This window comes from Oryctolagus cuniculus, chromosome 16 (genome assembly GCF_964237555.1).
Source record: "Oryctolagus cuniculus chromosome 16, mOryCun1.1, whole genome shotgun sequence".
Classification (NCBI taxonomy): Eukaryota; Metazoa; Chordata; class Mammalia; order Lagomorpha; family Leporidae; genus Oryctolagus; species Oryctolagus cuniculus.
In genome coordinates, this window is record NC_091447.1 from 20,124,100 (window position 1) to 20,141,006 (window position 16,907).

The 16,907-nt window shown below is 47.7% G+C and overlaps 1 protein-coding gene across 8 annotated transcripts in view; it reads left to right on the plus strand.

The window, feature by feature from the left end:
• CREB5 (cAMP responsive element binding protein 5) overlaps nt 1-16,907 on the plus strand; it is a 430,789-nt gene that overhangs the window by 152,416 nt on the left and 261,466 nt on the right. For all 8 annotated transcript variants that reach the window (XM_051853248.2, XM_051853254.2, XM_051853251.2 and 5 more), the window contains one exon: nt 10,481-10,653. In XM_051853248.2, the coding sequence (XP_051709208.1) occupies nt 10,481-10,653 (173 nt within the window). The remainder of the gene's footprint in view (nt 1-10,480; nt 10,654-16,907) is intronic.

The window sequence follows — 16,907 nt, forward strand, 5'->3', positions numbered from 1 at the left end:
GGCAGCAGAAGATGGTCCAAGTACTTGGGTCCTTGCTGCCCTTATGGGAGACTTGGACGGAGTTCCAGGCTCCCTGGCTTTGTCCTGGCTGAGATCTGGCTGTTGGGGGCCATTTGAGGAGTGACACAGCAAATAAAAGGTATCTGCCTTTCCCCCTCTCTCTCTGTTGCTTTAGTATTCAAATAAATAAATCATGAAAAGAATAATGATTATTATAACAATCGCTACTAACATTTTCTGGACACTGGATGTGGCCAACATTACATTAAGCTCTGTTTTGTATCACCTAGATTAATCTTCACAGAAATTGCTAGGCAGAGTTGTCTTAGTCAACAAATGAGAAACCAGTGGCTCAGAGAAGCCATGAACTTGATCGAGATCACACATCATCACTCATGTATCAGCCGAGTGATTGGACACATTGCATGTGTGTCAAGTGCAAGTCTTCAGGCAGGCACTGGCTGTTCTCAGGTAAATGGGCTCTGTCCCTGTTCCTTGTTTCCTGGAGGGAGCATCCGTGCACTGATCTGAAGCCAGGAGCCGGGTACTTCTCCTGGTCTCCCATGGGGTGCAGGGCCCAAGCACTTGGGCCATCCTCCACTGCACTCCCTGGCCACAGCAGAGAGCTGGCCTGGAAGAGGGGCAACCGGGACAGAATCTGGCGCCCCAACCGGGACTAGAACCCGGTGTGCCGGTGCCACAAGGCGGAGGATTAGCCTATTGAGCCGCGGCGCTGGCCTCTGGAAGATTCTTGAGAACTGAGGAACTGTAACCAGGGAGCCATGGGTGCCATAAAATCATTATGTGTTACCAGCCTGCGACTAGTTCCGGGGTATCTGTAAGTACTTCAGTCACATCAGTATTCTCAACCATAATTTTCACAGCCTGTATATTGTAGAGCCGCTTCTTTTCCCTTAGCCCATTTGATGATATTTAGCAGATACAAACCAGACAAAAATGGGGGAGGAGCCTAAACGGCCCAGACATTGAGGACCTGGAACGGAAGGGGGAGGATCTTTGAGAGACCCCTGGACACCATTTCTCCCAGTCAAGGGTGGCACCAGAGACGACATTCATTGTCTTGAGTCTTTGACCACAGCGTTAAATGCATGGCTGTGAAATGCTCACGGGGCTGGTGCCCCAATGCAGTGTCAGCAAGAATGGCAGAGGTCAGCGTGGGGGCTGGAGGAGAGCAGGAGCCGCGCGGGTCGATCTCGCTGCTCGGAGTCCTGCAGACTCCAGTGTGGAACTTCCCTTAGGGGGACTGTCGGCTTCTGCTAGTGAAAGGGGCAGCTGAGAGTTGCGAATGACCTTTGACCTACCTCGGGCTCTCCCTCATTCAAAGGGAAGGTGCCTGGGTACCAACGTGACCCTTAGGCAGTGGCAGTCATCAGACATTTGGAATGAATGAATGATGTACTCTCGGGTTTGTCCAAGGATGAAGGCAGTGATGGGGGACACCAGTCTAAGTTAGTGTTAGGATGGCTCCACAGCAATTCTCGGAACCGCACACCAGCATTAAATGACCACTTCGTAGTGCCCACTGTCAGTGCAATAGGCGTGCTTTGCGGGGGTGGGGGTTGCAACAAGACTGTGGAGGCCGTGCAGCCTCATGGTGATGAGCCCGGCTGAGAGCTCTGAAGCCAGCACTGTGTGACTTGGAGCAAGTCACTCAGCCTCTCTGTGCCTCAGCTTCTGCACGTATAAGAGTGGTATTCAATAGACTCGCCTGCTAGTCTGATGCCAAGGCTTAAATGAGTTTTCTGACACAGAGCAATGCTGTGTAAGAGTCAGCCATCATTGTTTTTTTATTAATATAGTCATGGGGCGTGGCTTCCAGAACACATCTCTTCTCTCTGATGTTCTGGATTTTGCTCGAAGGAAGGAAGTCCCTGTGTCCTGTCAGTCACTGTGCCATGCCCCTAACTACACCTCTGTCCATGAAACGATGACCTCCATTTGAAAGATGAGGAAGGGCGAGCTCAGAGAACCTAAGTAACAAGCCCCAGGTGACGGATGAGCCTGGTGTCCGTGTCTTCCTTCTATGCCATTCTGCCGCTTGGAATTCTCCATAGATTAAAAAAAGTGTCTGTCAAGTCTGGAATTTCTGCAGTACTGTGTGCTCGCCTCTCTCTTCCCATCCTGCAGAGTGTGCCTGAGATGGTTTCTTGTCTCCTGGTGTCCATCTGGCTCTGTGTGACGTCAGGGGAAAGGCTCTGGAGAGACAGGTGCCCACGTGGCCCCTGTGTCCTGTTCATGCCATGTCTCCTCTAATACTTCCCTTTCCCTCTCTCAGGGCACCTGCCCTCTTGCTACCAGCCCCCCAATACCTGCGCTGGTGTCATAGCTCCTGAGAGCACCGTAGGAAGAATCGAGACCCGCTATCATCCTTCTCCTACCCCCAGAAAGTCTGGGTTCTTCTCAAAGTTCCCATCCCTTGTTATTCTGGGAATGTCTCCGATATCTTTTGGATGCACTTCATGGATGTTTACATCTGGGAAGTTCTGAAAGGCCTCACAACTTCCCGGGCATCATTAAGATGCAGACAACTCCAAGATTGCACAACTCAACTTATGAACGTGAGTCAGGATGACCCCAGCTCTTTATGGAGAAACCCATAAAGTCTCCACACGTTGGCAGTTGGATGGAATATAGATTTTGAAGATAACATTTTGGAACCCACCTGCTTTTGCCTGTATGCTCCAACCTTCACTTCCAATTGTGGTCCACTTCCCTCCATCCTCCATTACCACACCCTGAAATTAGAGTTATTTTTAAGAGCATGCACATATATTCGCGTCCATCAGGTTGTTTTTTTTGCATATTGTATTCCAAGCCCATGCTTGCAGGAAGACAATTACTGTCCCACCTCAAGCTCCCTGACTGTGCAATCAAGACTCATTATTCCCCTGGTTCTCATCCCGTCCCCACCCTTCGTGGTTTGGAACAACAACGATTGAAGAGCAGAGTAATGCTGGACATGGGAGAAGTCCAAGGACACCTTGAAAAACGTGAACCAAAGAGGGAGGAATTGAGCTGATGAAGATAGCTTGTCTGTGGAGCCTTCATCTCTGGTGGTGGAGAGGCTGCACTTTGTGTTAAATTCATTTCCTGAATCCTGATCCCTTGAGACTTGCAGAAGGCTATAATTTTCAGCAGGCTCGCGTCTACAAAAGCTTATGGTTATGGAGAAAAAGTCAGCGTTTGCAGGCCCATGAATCATGGCCTAAAAAGTTGGTTTGGATAGTTAGTGTCTCATAAAATGTAGCAGAGGAAGAAATCGTGTAGTATCAGAGCTGAAAAAGATCATGAAGGAGCCCATGTGGTCCAGCCCCTTCCTCTGACTGATGAGACTCCTGAGCATAGGCGCTGGAATGATTCATTCAGATTGCATAGCTACCAGGAGCAATGGGGGCACTGCACCGAAAGAGACCCCATAACTCCCAAGCCAGTATTTTTTCAAAATGATCACACATTACTAATCATTTGGAAATATTTGAGCCAACGTAGGAGCCATGTATCATACATGAGAGAATCTTAGCTGCAAAAGACACCTTGGAGGTCACCTGGTGCCATCTCCCTTCTGATGCAAGAATCCTGTGGGTGACATCCTTGACAGGTGGTCACTAGTCCTGGCTTCACTCCAGTTCCAGAAAGCTCAAGACCTTACAAAGCAGCTTGTTGTAGGCTATCTCTCCCTATTAGTAGATTTATCACTGCAGTTGGTGAGATGTGTATCTTTTTTTTTTTTTAACTTTTATTTAATGAATATACGTTTCCAAAGTACGAATAATGGATTACTATGGCTTCCCCCCCATACCGTCCCTCCCACCCACAACCCTCCCCTTTCCCACTCCCTCTCCCCTTCCATTCACATCAAGATTCATTTTCGATTATCTTAATATACAGAAGATCAGCTTAGTATACATTAAGTAAGGATTTCAACAGTTTGCTCCCACACAGAAACATAAAGTGAAAAATAATAGATGATTTTTTTTAATGATGATGAAATCAGATCAGACCTATTGTCATGTTTAATCCCAGTGAGAGTCAAGTTGGGAGTTGATAGTTTCTTTTCTTTTCTTTTCTTTTCTTTTTTTTTTTTTTTACAGAGGATCAGTTTAGTATGCATTAAGTAAAGATTTCAACAGTTTGCACCCCCATAGAAACACAGAGTGAAATATATTATTTGAGTACTCGTTATAGCATTAAATCTCAATGCACAGCACATTAAGGACAGAGATCCTACATGAGGAGTAAGTGCACAGTGACTCCTGTTGTTGACTTTACCAATTGACACTCCTGTCTATGGCATCAGTAATCTCCCTATGCTCCAGTCATGAGTTTCCAAGGCTATGGAAGCCCCTTGAGTTCTCCGACTCTTATCTTGTTTAGACAAGGTCATAGTCAAAGTGGAGGTTCTCTCCTCCCTTCAGAGAAAGGTACCTCCTTCTTTGAAGACTTGTTCTTTCCACTGAGATCTCACTCACAGAGATCTTTTGCCAGAGTGTCTTGGCTTTCCATGCCTGAAATACTCTCATGGGCTTTTCAGCCAGATCTGAATGCCTTTAGGGCTGATTCTGAGGCCAGAGTGCTATTTAGGGCATCTGCCATTCTATGAGTCTGCTGAGTATCTCACTTTCCATGTTGGATCACTCTCCCCTTTATTTATTCTATCAGTTAGTGTTAGCAGGTACTAGACTTGCTTATGTGCTCCCTTTGACTCTTAGTCCTTTCATTATGATCAATTGCGAACTGAAATTGATCACTTGGACTAGTGAGATGGCATTGGTACATGCCACCTTGATGGGATTAAATTGGAGTCCCCTGGTATGTTTCTAACTCTACCATTTGGGGCAAGTCAGCTTGAGCATGTCCCAAATTATATATCTCTTCCCTCTCTTATTCCTACTCTTATGTTTAACAGGGATCACATTTCAGTTAAATTTCAACACTTAAGAATAACTGTGTATTAATTACAGAATTAAACCAGTCATATTAAGTAGAACAGACAAAAAAACTACTAAGAGGGATAATGTATTAAGTTGTTCATTAACAGTCAGGGCTGAGATGTGTATCTTTAAAGCATCAGTCTATAAGGAGTTGGGGCAGGGGTGTGTGACGTGGGAGTGGTGACGGTGAGAAGTTTTCTTCTTTTTCTTGTCTTTTTTTGACAGGCAGAGTGGACAGTGAGAGAGAGAGAGAGACAGAGAGAAAGGTCTTGCTTTGCCATTGGTTCACCCTCCAATGGCTGCCGTGCCTGGCGCACTGCGGCTAGCGCACTGCGCTGATCCGAAGGCAGGAGCCAGGTGCTTCTCCTGGTCTCCCATGGGGTGCAGGGCCCAAGCACTTGGGCCATCCTCCACTGCACTCCCTGGCCACAGCAGAGAGCTGGCCTGGAAGAGGGGCAACCAGGACAGAATCCGGCGCCCCAACCAGGACTAGAACCCGGTGTGCCAGTGCCGCAAGTGGAAGATTAGCCTAGTGAGCCGTGGTGCTGGCCCTTTTTCTTGTCTTAAAATGAGCTTAATAATGCCTACCTCTTGGGGGTCATTGAGAATATTAGAGATGTAGTTTATAAAGCATCTACCACAGTTTCAGCATCAAAATAACTACTTGAAGTATAGTTATTATTGAGTTTTATCATCATGATTCCATATTTTGAAATTATGCCCTCTGGAGTAACGTAGACTGTGTCTAACCCCACAAATATTTGCAGGCAGGTAGCATGACCCTTGAAGTCTTCTCTTCTCTAGACTAAATATTCCCTGATTCTTCTACTGTTCCTCCTGCAATGGATTTCGGATGCCTTCGTTGCTTTCATTCCCTCCCATTTGTCAATTTCCCCCTTAAAATGTGGTGGCCAAATGTGGTCAGTCCAGCATACTCTACAGTGGGATAATTACTTCCCTTGATCTGGGCCTTTCACTTCTCCTCAAACAACCTAGATTTATGTTAGCATTTTTGGAGGCAGAGATCACACAGTTGGCTCAAGTCAAAGCTGATTCTGCTATCCAGAACATTAGCTCTGCCTCCCAACTTTGTGTCAACTGCAGGTCTGACAAGCACCATTTTTACATCTCCATCCAAGCTGTTGATAAAAATGTTGAACAAGGAAAGGCCAAAGGCTGAGCTTCGAGGAACACCCTGATGTTGCCGTGCCAACCGACATCCGTCCGCTGGTTTGGTGATATTGTTCCACCAGCTTCAGCCTTTCACACCTGTACCATCAAAAAGAACTTGGCAAGATGTGGTCACCCTTCGACTTTTTGAAATTGGCTACTCAGTTTACCCAGAGGCAAAATGAGATTCTTTTATCAATGAAGACAGATTTTGAATCCATAATTGGGACAATGTGAACTTAGAAAAATTACTTTATGTTTGAGTTACTATGTAATGCTTAAATTAAAAAAAAAAAAACTTAACGTGAGATGGTAATGGTTTTGCCTGATTGTTTATTTTTTCAAAATGTTTTGAAATTATACACTGGGCCTGGGAGAAGGGAACTGGAAAATTTGGAGATTTTCTGCTTCCGGGAGGGAGAATGTTATTGGAGAATTAGAATATGACTTTAGGAGCTTTAGTCTTCTCTGCTGGAATCGTGGAGACAGGCCTCTAAAAGGTTGTGTGGGGGGGTGTGAGATAGAGTGTTCATAATTTTTGTTCTTTTCAATGATTCTCATAAAAGATTCTTAAACTTTTTAGGGAGTGGTAATTCCTGTTTTTTTTTTTTTTTTAACATCCTTCACTCCAAAGAACTAAAATAACTTTTTTTTCTGCAGTGTCAGTCTCTTTTCTTGGTTTTTGTGGTGGAGACAGGGAAAAGTTGCTATCATCATTCGTGCCCATGGACTCAAAGATTAGACACTCAGCTCTCATTACCTTCCCTCAAGCACTCGCTGAATATTTTTCCCAAGGCTTCACTTTGCAATATACATACTGTGTTTGCAGCTTTCTTCTTAATCATAATCCTTTGTATTTCTGCAGTCCGTAATTGAACAAGAGTACCCTAACAAGTGAGCATACTTTCAAGTTACATGACGAACAGACAGGGTGTTGGCACTTTTAAAAATTGAGCAGGGATGGGGTCAGGCTTGTAGTATATTGGGTTAAGCCGCCACCTGCAATCCCAGCATCCCACGTGGGTACATGTTCACGTCCCGGCTGCTCTGTTTCTTTTTTTTTTTTTTTTTTGACAGGCAGAGTGGACAGTGAGAGAGAGAGACAGAGAGAGAAAGGTCTTCCTTTGCCGTTGGTTCACCCTCCAATGGCCGCCGCTGCAGCCGGCGCACCGCGCTGATCCTGGCAGGAGCCAGGAGCCAGGTGCTTTTTCCTGGTCTCCCATGGGGTGCAGGGCCCAAGCACCTGGGCCATCCTCCACTGCACTCCCTGGCCATAGCAGAGAGCTGGCCTGGAAGAGGGGCAACCGGGACAGAATCCGGCGCCCCAACCGGGACTAGAACCCGGTGTGCCGGCGCCGCAAGGTGGAGGATTAGCCTATTGAGCCACGGCGCCGGCTCACCGGCTGCTCTGTTTCTGATCCAGCTCCCTGCTAGTGCACCTTGAAAAGCAGTAGAAGGTGACCCAAATTCTTGGGCACCTGCATTTACATGGGAGACGCAGATGGAATTCCAGGCCATTGCAGCCATTTGGGGATGAACCAGTGAATGGAAGATTTTTCCTTCTCTGTAACTCTGCCTTTCAAATAAAATAAATACATCTTTTTTTAAAAAAAAAATTGATCCAGGGAATCACAAAAAGTAAGATTCGTCATAACTGTGTATTCTAGAAATGTTCCCTGAGAGTTGAGCGATTTGTTCACTATTCATTGAGCCCGATGGTGTGCCACTCACTGACCCTGGCTGTGGAGGCACATCAGACAGCACTATCAGACTTCTTTCCTCTCACATTGTGCTTACAGGTCTAGGGGAGAAGCCACAGCTAATCACACAAACACCACTGTAAACCAATGAACAGTACCCAAAGGAAAAGGAGACAGTGTCCCCACAGGGATGCCAGGGAAGGCTTCCCCCTGGGGTGCTCTGAGAATTGAAGATACAGACAGGGCAGCAGTACAGGTGTCCGTCAGGAGCAGCATCTTCCAAGGGCTGGTGGTAAAATGGAGCAAGGTCAGGATGAGGGAGCGAAAGTCCCGCCAAGTGGGATGCATCCCAAAGCCCGAGGGAAGGTGGTGTGAGGGCAGCTGAGGGCTGCGAAGGGTCCCACACAGGCCCTGGAGGGTGCACGACATGGCGTTCAGAATCTTGGGTGGTGAGCTCAGTTATGCATTTTGGAAAGGCGACTCCAGCAGAGATAGGAGGAGGAGAAAAGACAGCCAGGGGTACAGAAGCGCACTGCAGCGACCCCTGCCTAGTATAAGAGAGGAGGCGATGGTGACAGGGTGGGGGCATAGGTTGGTGAAAGGAGGGAGGGAAAGGTAGAAAGGGATGCTTAGGTTAAATTTGTAGGACTTGGGGGCTGCATAGGGCATGAGACTCAAGGGGCGGGGGTTCGTGCCTTTTATATTCATTGTGAATTTAAAGATTGCAATGTTAGGGTTAAGCTGTACCGCTTTGTTGATAACCTCTGTTAGCACAGCACAAAGAAAATAATTCTAAAAAGAGAGAAATCTCTCCATGCCTCAAATTGATGATTGACAAAGTAGGTGACTTTGAGCAAAATGACAGAGTTCAAGTTTGTCTGAGGATCCAACCAATGAAAAATTAATACCTGTGATTTTATTTTTTTAACCTCATCAAGACCTCATTAGGACCCAGTGAAATTGGTTTGTTAGTTTGCTTTCAAGAGAAATAACACAATTAGTATTTTCATTATTTAGTCTATCCACATCACTAGATCTTTAAAAAATCCACCAAAAACTGAAGTGTGCCCCCTTCAGAACCACTGCAGTGCAAATGGCACTTCCCTCCTACTTTACTCAGCCACCGCGTTGTCCCACCTCAGACGCTTTCCCGGCTATGAGGGGAACCCTTGGACCACGAGTGTGCATGAGCCTGTTCGTACCTTTGGGATCCTGGCTCACAGTCTAAGCCAGGTGCCCAGTTTCCATCTGGACTCCTGACACACTGTGTGGTCAGGATTTAGAAATCGGACACTGGGGAAAGGCGCAACGTGATGGACACAACCGCCTGAAACGCCACACACGTTAGCACCCTCCAGCAGCAAGTCGGGCAGGACATCCTGCCCTTCGCAGAAGAACTTCAAAGAACCACCTCTAGGTCTCCTGGGTCACATTTTTCCCTTTGCTAACAGCAAAGCGTAGACAGATCCATATTTTTCCTCTGGTCAATTGCTAGTGACACTCCATTTCTTTCCTTCCATCCTCAACCCATTGTCTGACTGACCTCTCCAAGTTCCTCACTCTCCTAGGCTGAAGGGCTGTAGCTGGCTGTTTGCAGGAGTCTCCTTGTTGCTGTCACCTGGCCCTGCCTGTCCTCTTCCCTGAGTTCTGCATTTCCTTCTCACATTTCCACTCCAATGTGGGACATCAGCCTTCTTCAACCTTAGAGTGAATTCCTCTTGCTGAACCAATGCCTCTCTTTTTCATCAGTCTGAGCCCACATATTTTACTTTACTTTTGAATTTTTAAGCTAAGAAGGTTCCATTCAAGTCATTAAAAAACAACATAGGACTTTCAGTCCCCTTAGTGACTCATGTGTGGCTTTTGTCCCTTCCCTAATTGACCTAGGCAGTGTGTGTTTATTGAGTGCCCCCTAGCTCCAGCGTCCATGGGGAGAGTTGTGAGCCCAAGCACTCTATGTTCCAGAGGAAAAGGTAGTGAATGAGCAAGCAGGCCCTTCATCATTGCTCTATCTTCCATTATTCCAAACAACTGTTAGGAGATGACTTTATGGAAACACAGCAGAGAGTTGCAATGCTCACGCCCTCGTTGGATCCCAGCTACCCTGTCATCTCTTCCAATTGTTCACCTCATTCCAGAAGTTGTTGAGTTTGTGTCATGAACGCTCAGATCATGATTTGGAAAATTGATGGTTTCCTGGAGGGGTGGGGGTAGGTAGGGTTGGCCACTCTTACAGGCCAACCTGAAAGTGGGGGGAAAAAAAAGCCAGTGTGCTTGTCATTCAAATCAAAATGCAGAACTGAGCTCACCAATCATAGTAGTATGCACTTCGGCAGAAATCGTTTTCAAGTGCAGTACGCAGCATAGCAAGTCAGAGAAGGTATGCACTGAGTAATCGTGGTGTCAGCCTCGCATCGGGATGGCGGCACAGTGAGAAGTCAACTTCAAGCTTTTTCCTATGAGCTTTACGCTAAGGGTGAGTCATTATTTTTCATCTCCTTGCAGCTGTGTGTTATAACAAGATGAATGGACCCAGGGCTTGCCAGAAGCCATAACTTCCTATGTAGTTGACATGACCAGATTGCCAATGTTGCAAGCTTGAGAGTGGAATTAAACATTGACTCCTTCTGACCCTTCTCCTCTGTCTTCTCTGGGCAGAACATCTCCATGCATAATACAGTTGGTGGCGCCATGACAGGGCCCGGAACCCACCAGCTTGGCAGCAGCCGCATGGCCAGTCACGACACCAGCGTTGTGATCCAGCAAGCCATGCCGTCACCGCAGTCCAGCTCGGTCATCACACAGGCGCCATCCACCAACCGCCAGATCGGGTAAGGAGACCTCTTCGGCTGACTCTGGGTCCTGGCTGGAGTGCAGCGAATATTCTGAACTTTCTTCTTGTTTCTGATGCTCAGATTGGTTGTTTCTTTTCTGGGCTGGTGTGGTATTGCCTAGGGTTCGGAGGGATGCTTTTGATGGGAGAAACTCTTGGTTTTGATCATGAACTTGGGTGGGGGTGGGTGAGGGAAGTTATTCTGTGTCATCCTTTCCACAAACAAGACTTGTAGAGGTGATGATGGGAAGACCCAAGAGCATAATATTCAGGACAAAGGCTCGATGATGGCGGCAGGAGACTCCACCTCCTTCCCCACAGAGTATGTTGCTTGCTCCCTTCCTGGGAAGTCACTGGGGCCATCGCCTGTGTCTCTGTGCATCTCTCTGTGCATTCCTGTGGTGTTCTCTCTTCTGTGATCATTCTTCCTGCCCTTGAGCCCTTGTTGATGCCTCTTCGTTGGCTCTCCGTGCCCTCTCCATCAGCCTAGGCTTATTCCTAGGTAGACAGAACACAGAATGCAGGCCATGTGCTTTCTCATGTGTGTGAAAAGACAAAACAGGGGCATTGAAGGAAAACTGATATTAGGATGCTGCCGCTGTCTGTGGATCCCCTACATCATGTCACAGGGCCCTCCCTTTTTAGCGTCGTGTGCTAGCTCTAGCCCCTTGCTACGCAGAGTGTGGTCTGAGGACCAGCTCATGAGCAGGGCCGGCAGCTTCCTTGTCTCCAGGTTGAGGATGGTGTGTGCTATTTCCTACTTCACAAAGTGAATAAGAAATAAAAGATCTAAGAGTAACTTGAGTTCTTAGGAAAAATAGCCAATCACTTCAGCCAAGGAGCTATGATAAATATATTGTTCTGGATAGGGAGCGTTGGTTTTTCTATGTTCCCTGAGTTCTCTGTTTAAAAGAAGCAGAGGAACCTGCGAGGGTTGGGACATGCTTCAGGATTCAGTTTGAGTTTTTAGCTGAATATTGGATATGTAACACTCACCTGGTAGGGGAGATACCATGATCACAAAGATCAGATAGGGTGATTAAAAAAAAGAAGCAGCTGCCCCACAGTTTGTCAGTGGGTCTTTTCCATGCTGTAAGAATCCCAAATCAACAGTGAGCACTGGGGACAGTGTTGGGTTAGGCCTCCCTAGAGTGCTGTAGAAGGGGTGCCTTGTGGCCTGTGGTGCCGGCACACCGGGTTCTAGTCCCGGTCGGGGCGCCGGATTCTGTCCCGGTTGCCCCTCTTCCAGGCCAGCTCTCTGCTGTGGCCAGGGAGTGCAGTGGAGGATGGCCCAAGTGCTTGGGCCCTGCACCCCATGGGAGACCAGGATAAGTACTTGGCTCCTGCCATTGGATCAGCACGGTGTGCCAGCCATAGCGGCCATTGGGGGGTGAACCAACAGCATAGGAAGACCTTTCTCTCTGTCTCTCTCTCGCACTGTCCACTCTGCCTGTCAAAAATAAAAATAAAAATAAAAATAAAAATAAAAAAAAAGAAGGGGTGCCTTGTCTCTCTGATTTCTCAACTTAACGGGATGCTTGTGGCACCTTAGGAAACAAGAATCATAGATGACGACTACCCTGTGAGTTTGTCATGGGTGAATTTGGTTTCCCGTTCAAGAAACAAAAAGTGAATCTGGCCATTTGGATGTCTGGCTTTGCTTAAAGAAGTTAACGCTAAAGCAGCAAATGTCTCTGGGAAAGATTTCTGTTCTTCTCAGATGGCCAGGAGAGCAATTGTTGCCGCCATCGAAAGCGAGAACCCATCGTGCCGTAAGAGCGTGGGCCGGATTCTACATCCTAGGGGACTCCTTTACTCTGTGGCTTGGCTTTCAGCAGACAATTCACAGTTAGACCAGCTAATTATAATTATTTTATTTTTCTTTCAAGGGAGGGGAAAGAAAAACCATAAAACGTGCCAGAGTTTACTAGCGGCTTAACAGCATTCCTTCCCCCTGGAGGTTTCCTGCCGCTCCCCCACTTGCACCGACACCCTCTCGGCGGCCCTGAGTAGCCGGTCATTGTTAGCGCAGCGCTGATTTTCACACAGCAGTTTTTAAGGGTTAGCACTGACGGGTAAGATGCGTGTTGACTCTGAATAATCGACCCAGCTCGCCAGGACTATGTGCATAGGCGTGACGTGTGTAGGCTGTGTCACTGCGCCCAGGGCGGATGGGGAGATTTGTCTGGTGTGTGGGGCCCCCGATCCACCCCATCTTAGCATCAATTCCCCCGTCCTGGGCTGTTGTGCGTGTCTTTCCTGGAGTGTTTGAGGAGATAATTGTCACTTTCAGGACTCTGTCTCGTGGCCAAGTGTGAGGGTGGCTATTTCTTTTCTTCGGATTCTTCCCAGCGGTACTTGATTCACACCCACACATCCTGTCGTTTCTCTTCTTCTCCGTGGGACCCATCCAAAAGCTGGCCTGGATGATCATGGGGGCTCAGCAAGAAACAACCCAACCCATCTCTCCAGCGGATTCAGTGTAAAACTCTAGGTGGTAACATTTGGGGATGGTTGACTCTTTTATTTCTCTCAGCCAAGAGGAAATGAGTACTTATTCTAAAACATGAGTTTCCTCTGGAGACTGCGTCTTTAAATGAGCATTTGAAATTGCAGATAGCTTTTTCTTTCTTTTTTTTTTTTTTGAGGCTGCACAGAACCATATTGTAGTAATATTCTGATTTTTATCACAACCTCAAATATTTAAGTGTCAAAATCTGGCCAAGCCACCTGCAAATGTTTGCCGTGGCTACTGGCCAAGGAAAACAGCAAACAGCAGTGAAAGTCTTCATTCAGGCTGTGCTTAAGCGGCATCCAGCCCCAAAGGCTGGGACCCACCTGTGCCCACGCACAGTTCTCTTGTGCTGTAGCCAGCAGGAGCATTCACGACTGGGGCTTTGTGGGAGAGGGGGCCGCCTGGCTCCATGCCTCCTCATTCCTCCCCTCCTCCCAGCGCTGGGTCTCTGCCGCCAGTCCTCTCCCGCTGTCTTGTCTGTCTCTGTCCTTGCCCACCGTACGAGTTAAGCTGAGAGGTTTGAATGTATTGGAAATGGTATTGACATAAACATCTGGAACCAGCTACCAGGGAAGGCTTTGGGGACACACAGGATGCATCCCTGTAAACACTCGCTTTTCATCCCTTCTGAGCAAGCGTGGGACCAAAGCAGACCAAAATGAGTGGAAACGCAAAACATTCCAACAGATAACATTAAAAATAGGTAGACAGGCAACGTGTGCAACTTCCTTCCAGAGCACAGAGACCCAAACGATGCCCCCTGCCCAATTCTGCAAAAGTACTGCTATTATCTCAATAGAAGCTGGAGGTAAGTATAAATATCGCAAATTGCACTTGTGTGGTTAGGCAGGCCAGGAAAACACACGGCTCCAGGAGAGTGTGGGAGGCATCCCCAAACTAGTGACTACTTGCGCTCAGTCAAACCAGCAGACGCTCTGTCGGGAACGGTGTCTCGGGCTGATTGATGGTAGCGTTTTAGGAGATAAGTTTCCCAGATGGAAAAAAGAAAGTGGGCTGTGGGCTGCGGGAGAGATGAGTGAGACAGAGAACAAGCTCGTGTTAAGTGTAGATGGAATCAATTCAGCGTTGAACCAAGTCTGTGGCAGAGTCCGAACGGTATCTCTGTTCCCGTCACTTTTATTAGATATCGTGTAACAGGCTCGTTAACTCAGGGTCGAGTCAGCAAAGCTTGGGAAGAATGGTGGATGAGCAGGTCGTGAGAGTGTAAACTCTCTCCCCCACCCCCACCCCACCTGTTAGCTCATGGGACATTTTTATAGGAGCCAATGATCAGTGGAGGAGGTGGCTAGAACCTTCCTTGATCCCAGCTTTCCTAAAGCAGCCTCTCTCTCTGTAGGGGGAATAGCTGGTTCACGCTGAGTAATCCTCCGGGAGATCAATGGAGTTAATATGCGGCATGGAACACTGCGAGGATGTTTTTCTTTGTTAGGAAAGGTTATGGGAGGCACTACCAAAATGTCCAACAGTTTTTTCTTGCCTTTGAATTTTCTGCAGGGCTTTGGCAAATGGGTAACCTTGTTAGATGAGAATTATTTGACAACAGTTTTTTTAGTTATTTATTTTACTATGTCTAACGTTAGGATACACAAACGCAGAGTATTCTGGGTAAGGTAATGAATCACCCAGGTGTATCAGGAAACTCAGAAATATCTCCCATAGAATGCATAGATGAAATGTTCGTGTATGAGAACTCTCCCTCATTTTCACACCAGTTTTAGTCCTGGCACTGACGTGTCCACGTGGTGCGTAGTCTCAGGCATTGGTTATAAACCCTACCTGCATGGGGAGTAAATTCTGGCTTCCATTCTTCCGGAAATGTACATAAAACCTTGTAGAAGTGAATTCGTTTTCTGCGAAAATGAAAAAGTGCAATGGATGCTTGTGATCAAACCATGCTTCTGCTCACCCTTAGTGCACTTCTCGAACCCTTTGCTCTTGGCAAGCCCCGACACTCCACGTTACACAGAACAGCAGAGGTAGCGAGACACACGTGGCCAAGGAAAACAAGCGAACAAATAAGCAATCACAACTCGCAGTAATTACAGGAAAGCTTGTTGCATCCCGGGACTTCTCAGTGCCAACGCGGTGCTGCTTGTCCGTCAAGGACGCAGGGGACTTGGTTGGGAGTTGCTGTTGCCACCATCCGGAGGGGAGGATTGTAACAAGGCAAGAGGTAGGTCCATGATGCATTCATGGAGAGGCAGAGTTTCAAGTCAGTTTCAGTAACAAAGCTGCATCCAGCTTGAGAATGTGCCTGCTCAGTCAACACTTTACTATGCGGATCCACTAGGAAGACTTTGCTTAAGTCCTTCACACCAAACTGAGCACGACTCAGATTGTCACCATCCACCTACCACGCGCCAGCCGCCTCCTTGGTGGAGGCAGCGGGACGGCAGGTCCCATGTTGTCGCTGGTCCTCAGGCCTTCGCCAGGACAACGTGAAACCCCCTCTGAGTAATTCAGACCAGAAGCTGCGATTTCCTGCTTTGTGTTTTGCTGCATATCATGGCTCTGAATATAGTTGTATTGTTAGAAAGTTGCTGGATCTTTCATAGCCCTGAGAACATTTATGAGGGCCCTTCAGGGGATGTTTTCTGGGAGAGTTGACAGACTTAACCATGTGGCTCCCGTTAAATCCCATGCAGAGCTCTGAGAAATTATCTCTGACACAGGGACCGGCAGCCCTCCACTCCCAGGGTTTTATGTGTGGAACGAAACATTAAGTACTGATACTTGAGCAAATATAATGTTTCTCAACATCCAAGAGTCGTAGCACCACATGGTCTTGTGGCCAGAGGGAGGGGCAGAGCCAGCACACCGGAGCATGTGGCTGGGTGTTCCAAGATGCAGAAAAACAACCCTGCTCTTGCCTGCAGATGTGGCCCTTGCCTCTGATTCCTCAGACAAGCAGTGCGTATCTCAGCGTCTCAGCTCATCACCCGGAACACAGCAAGGCTGGTCTGTCCACTTGGGATTGGAGGCCACTCCTTGATTGCTCAAGCCTGTGCTAGAAAAGCCCGTGACTAGCAGGGTGGTACTGAAGCGAAGAAAGGAAGCAGATATTGATGCAGCATGTACTGTGTGCCAGGCACCAAGCTGGCTTCGCATGCTGTTTCTTAGGAACCTTCAACAGCTCCAAGAAGCAGGCATTATTTCCTTGATTGATTGGTCTGTGCAGAGAAGGAAGCTGTCCGCAGTCGCTGGGCCAGTGAGATGAACCCTTTTGAATGCAGGTCTGTTGGCCTCCTGAGCATGGCGACACCATGGCTTGGAAGATCCCTGAGTGTGTCTGAGACCAGAATGAAAAGTCCACACGTGGGGTTGCCTAGTGGTTGCCCTCTGAGAGAACAGTGTGAAGAGCCCCTGTGTGCCCACCGTCCTTGGAAGCAGGGGTTGTCAGACCCTCAAAGGAGGGAGATCAGAGAATGTCCTGAGTATGCGGATGCATAGACCGGATCTGTACCTGGGAGACCTTTTAGCTAAACACCCCTGTGGGTAAGAAAACCAAAGTCACTGCAGAGAAGTGCCTGCCTTTGTATCCAACTTTTGGCTGTTGGCTGGCAGGGAGCCTCCCACTCCTGCCCAGTTCCTGCAGGGACAGGTGAATTTGCCTCTGACTGCCTCTTGGAGGATTTTGTTTCTGGGTTTTATAAACAAGAGCCTGGTTCGCAGAGTTTCTGAAGCTTTCATATAAATGTCTCTGGGTATGTCTCACC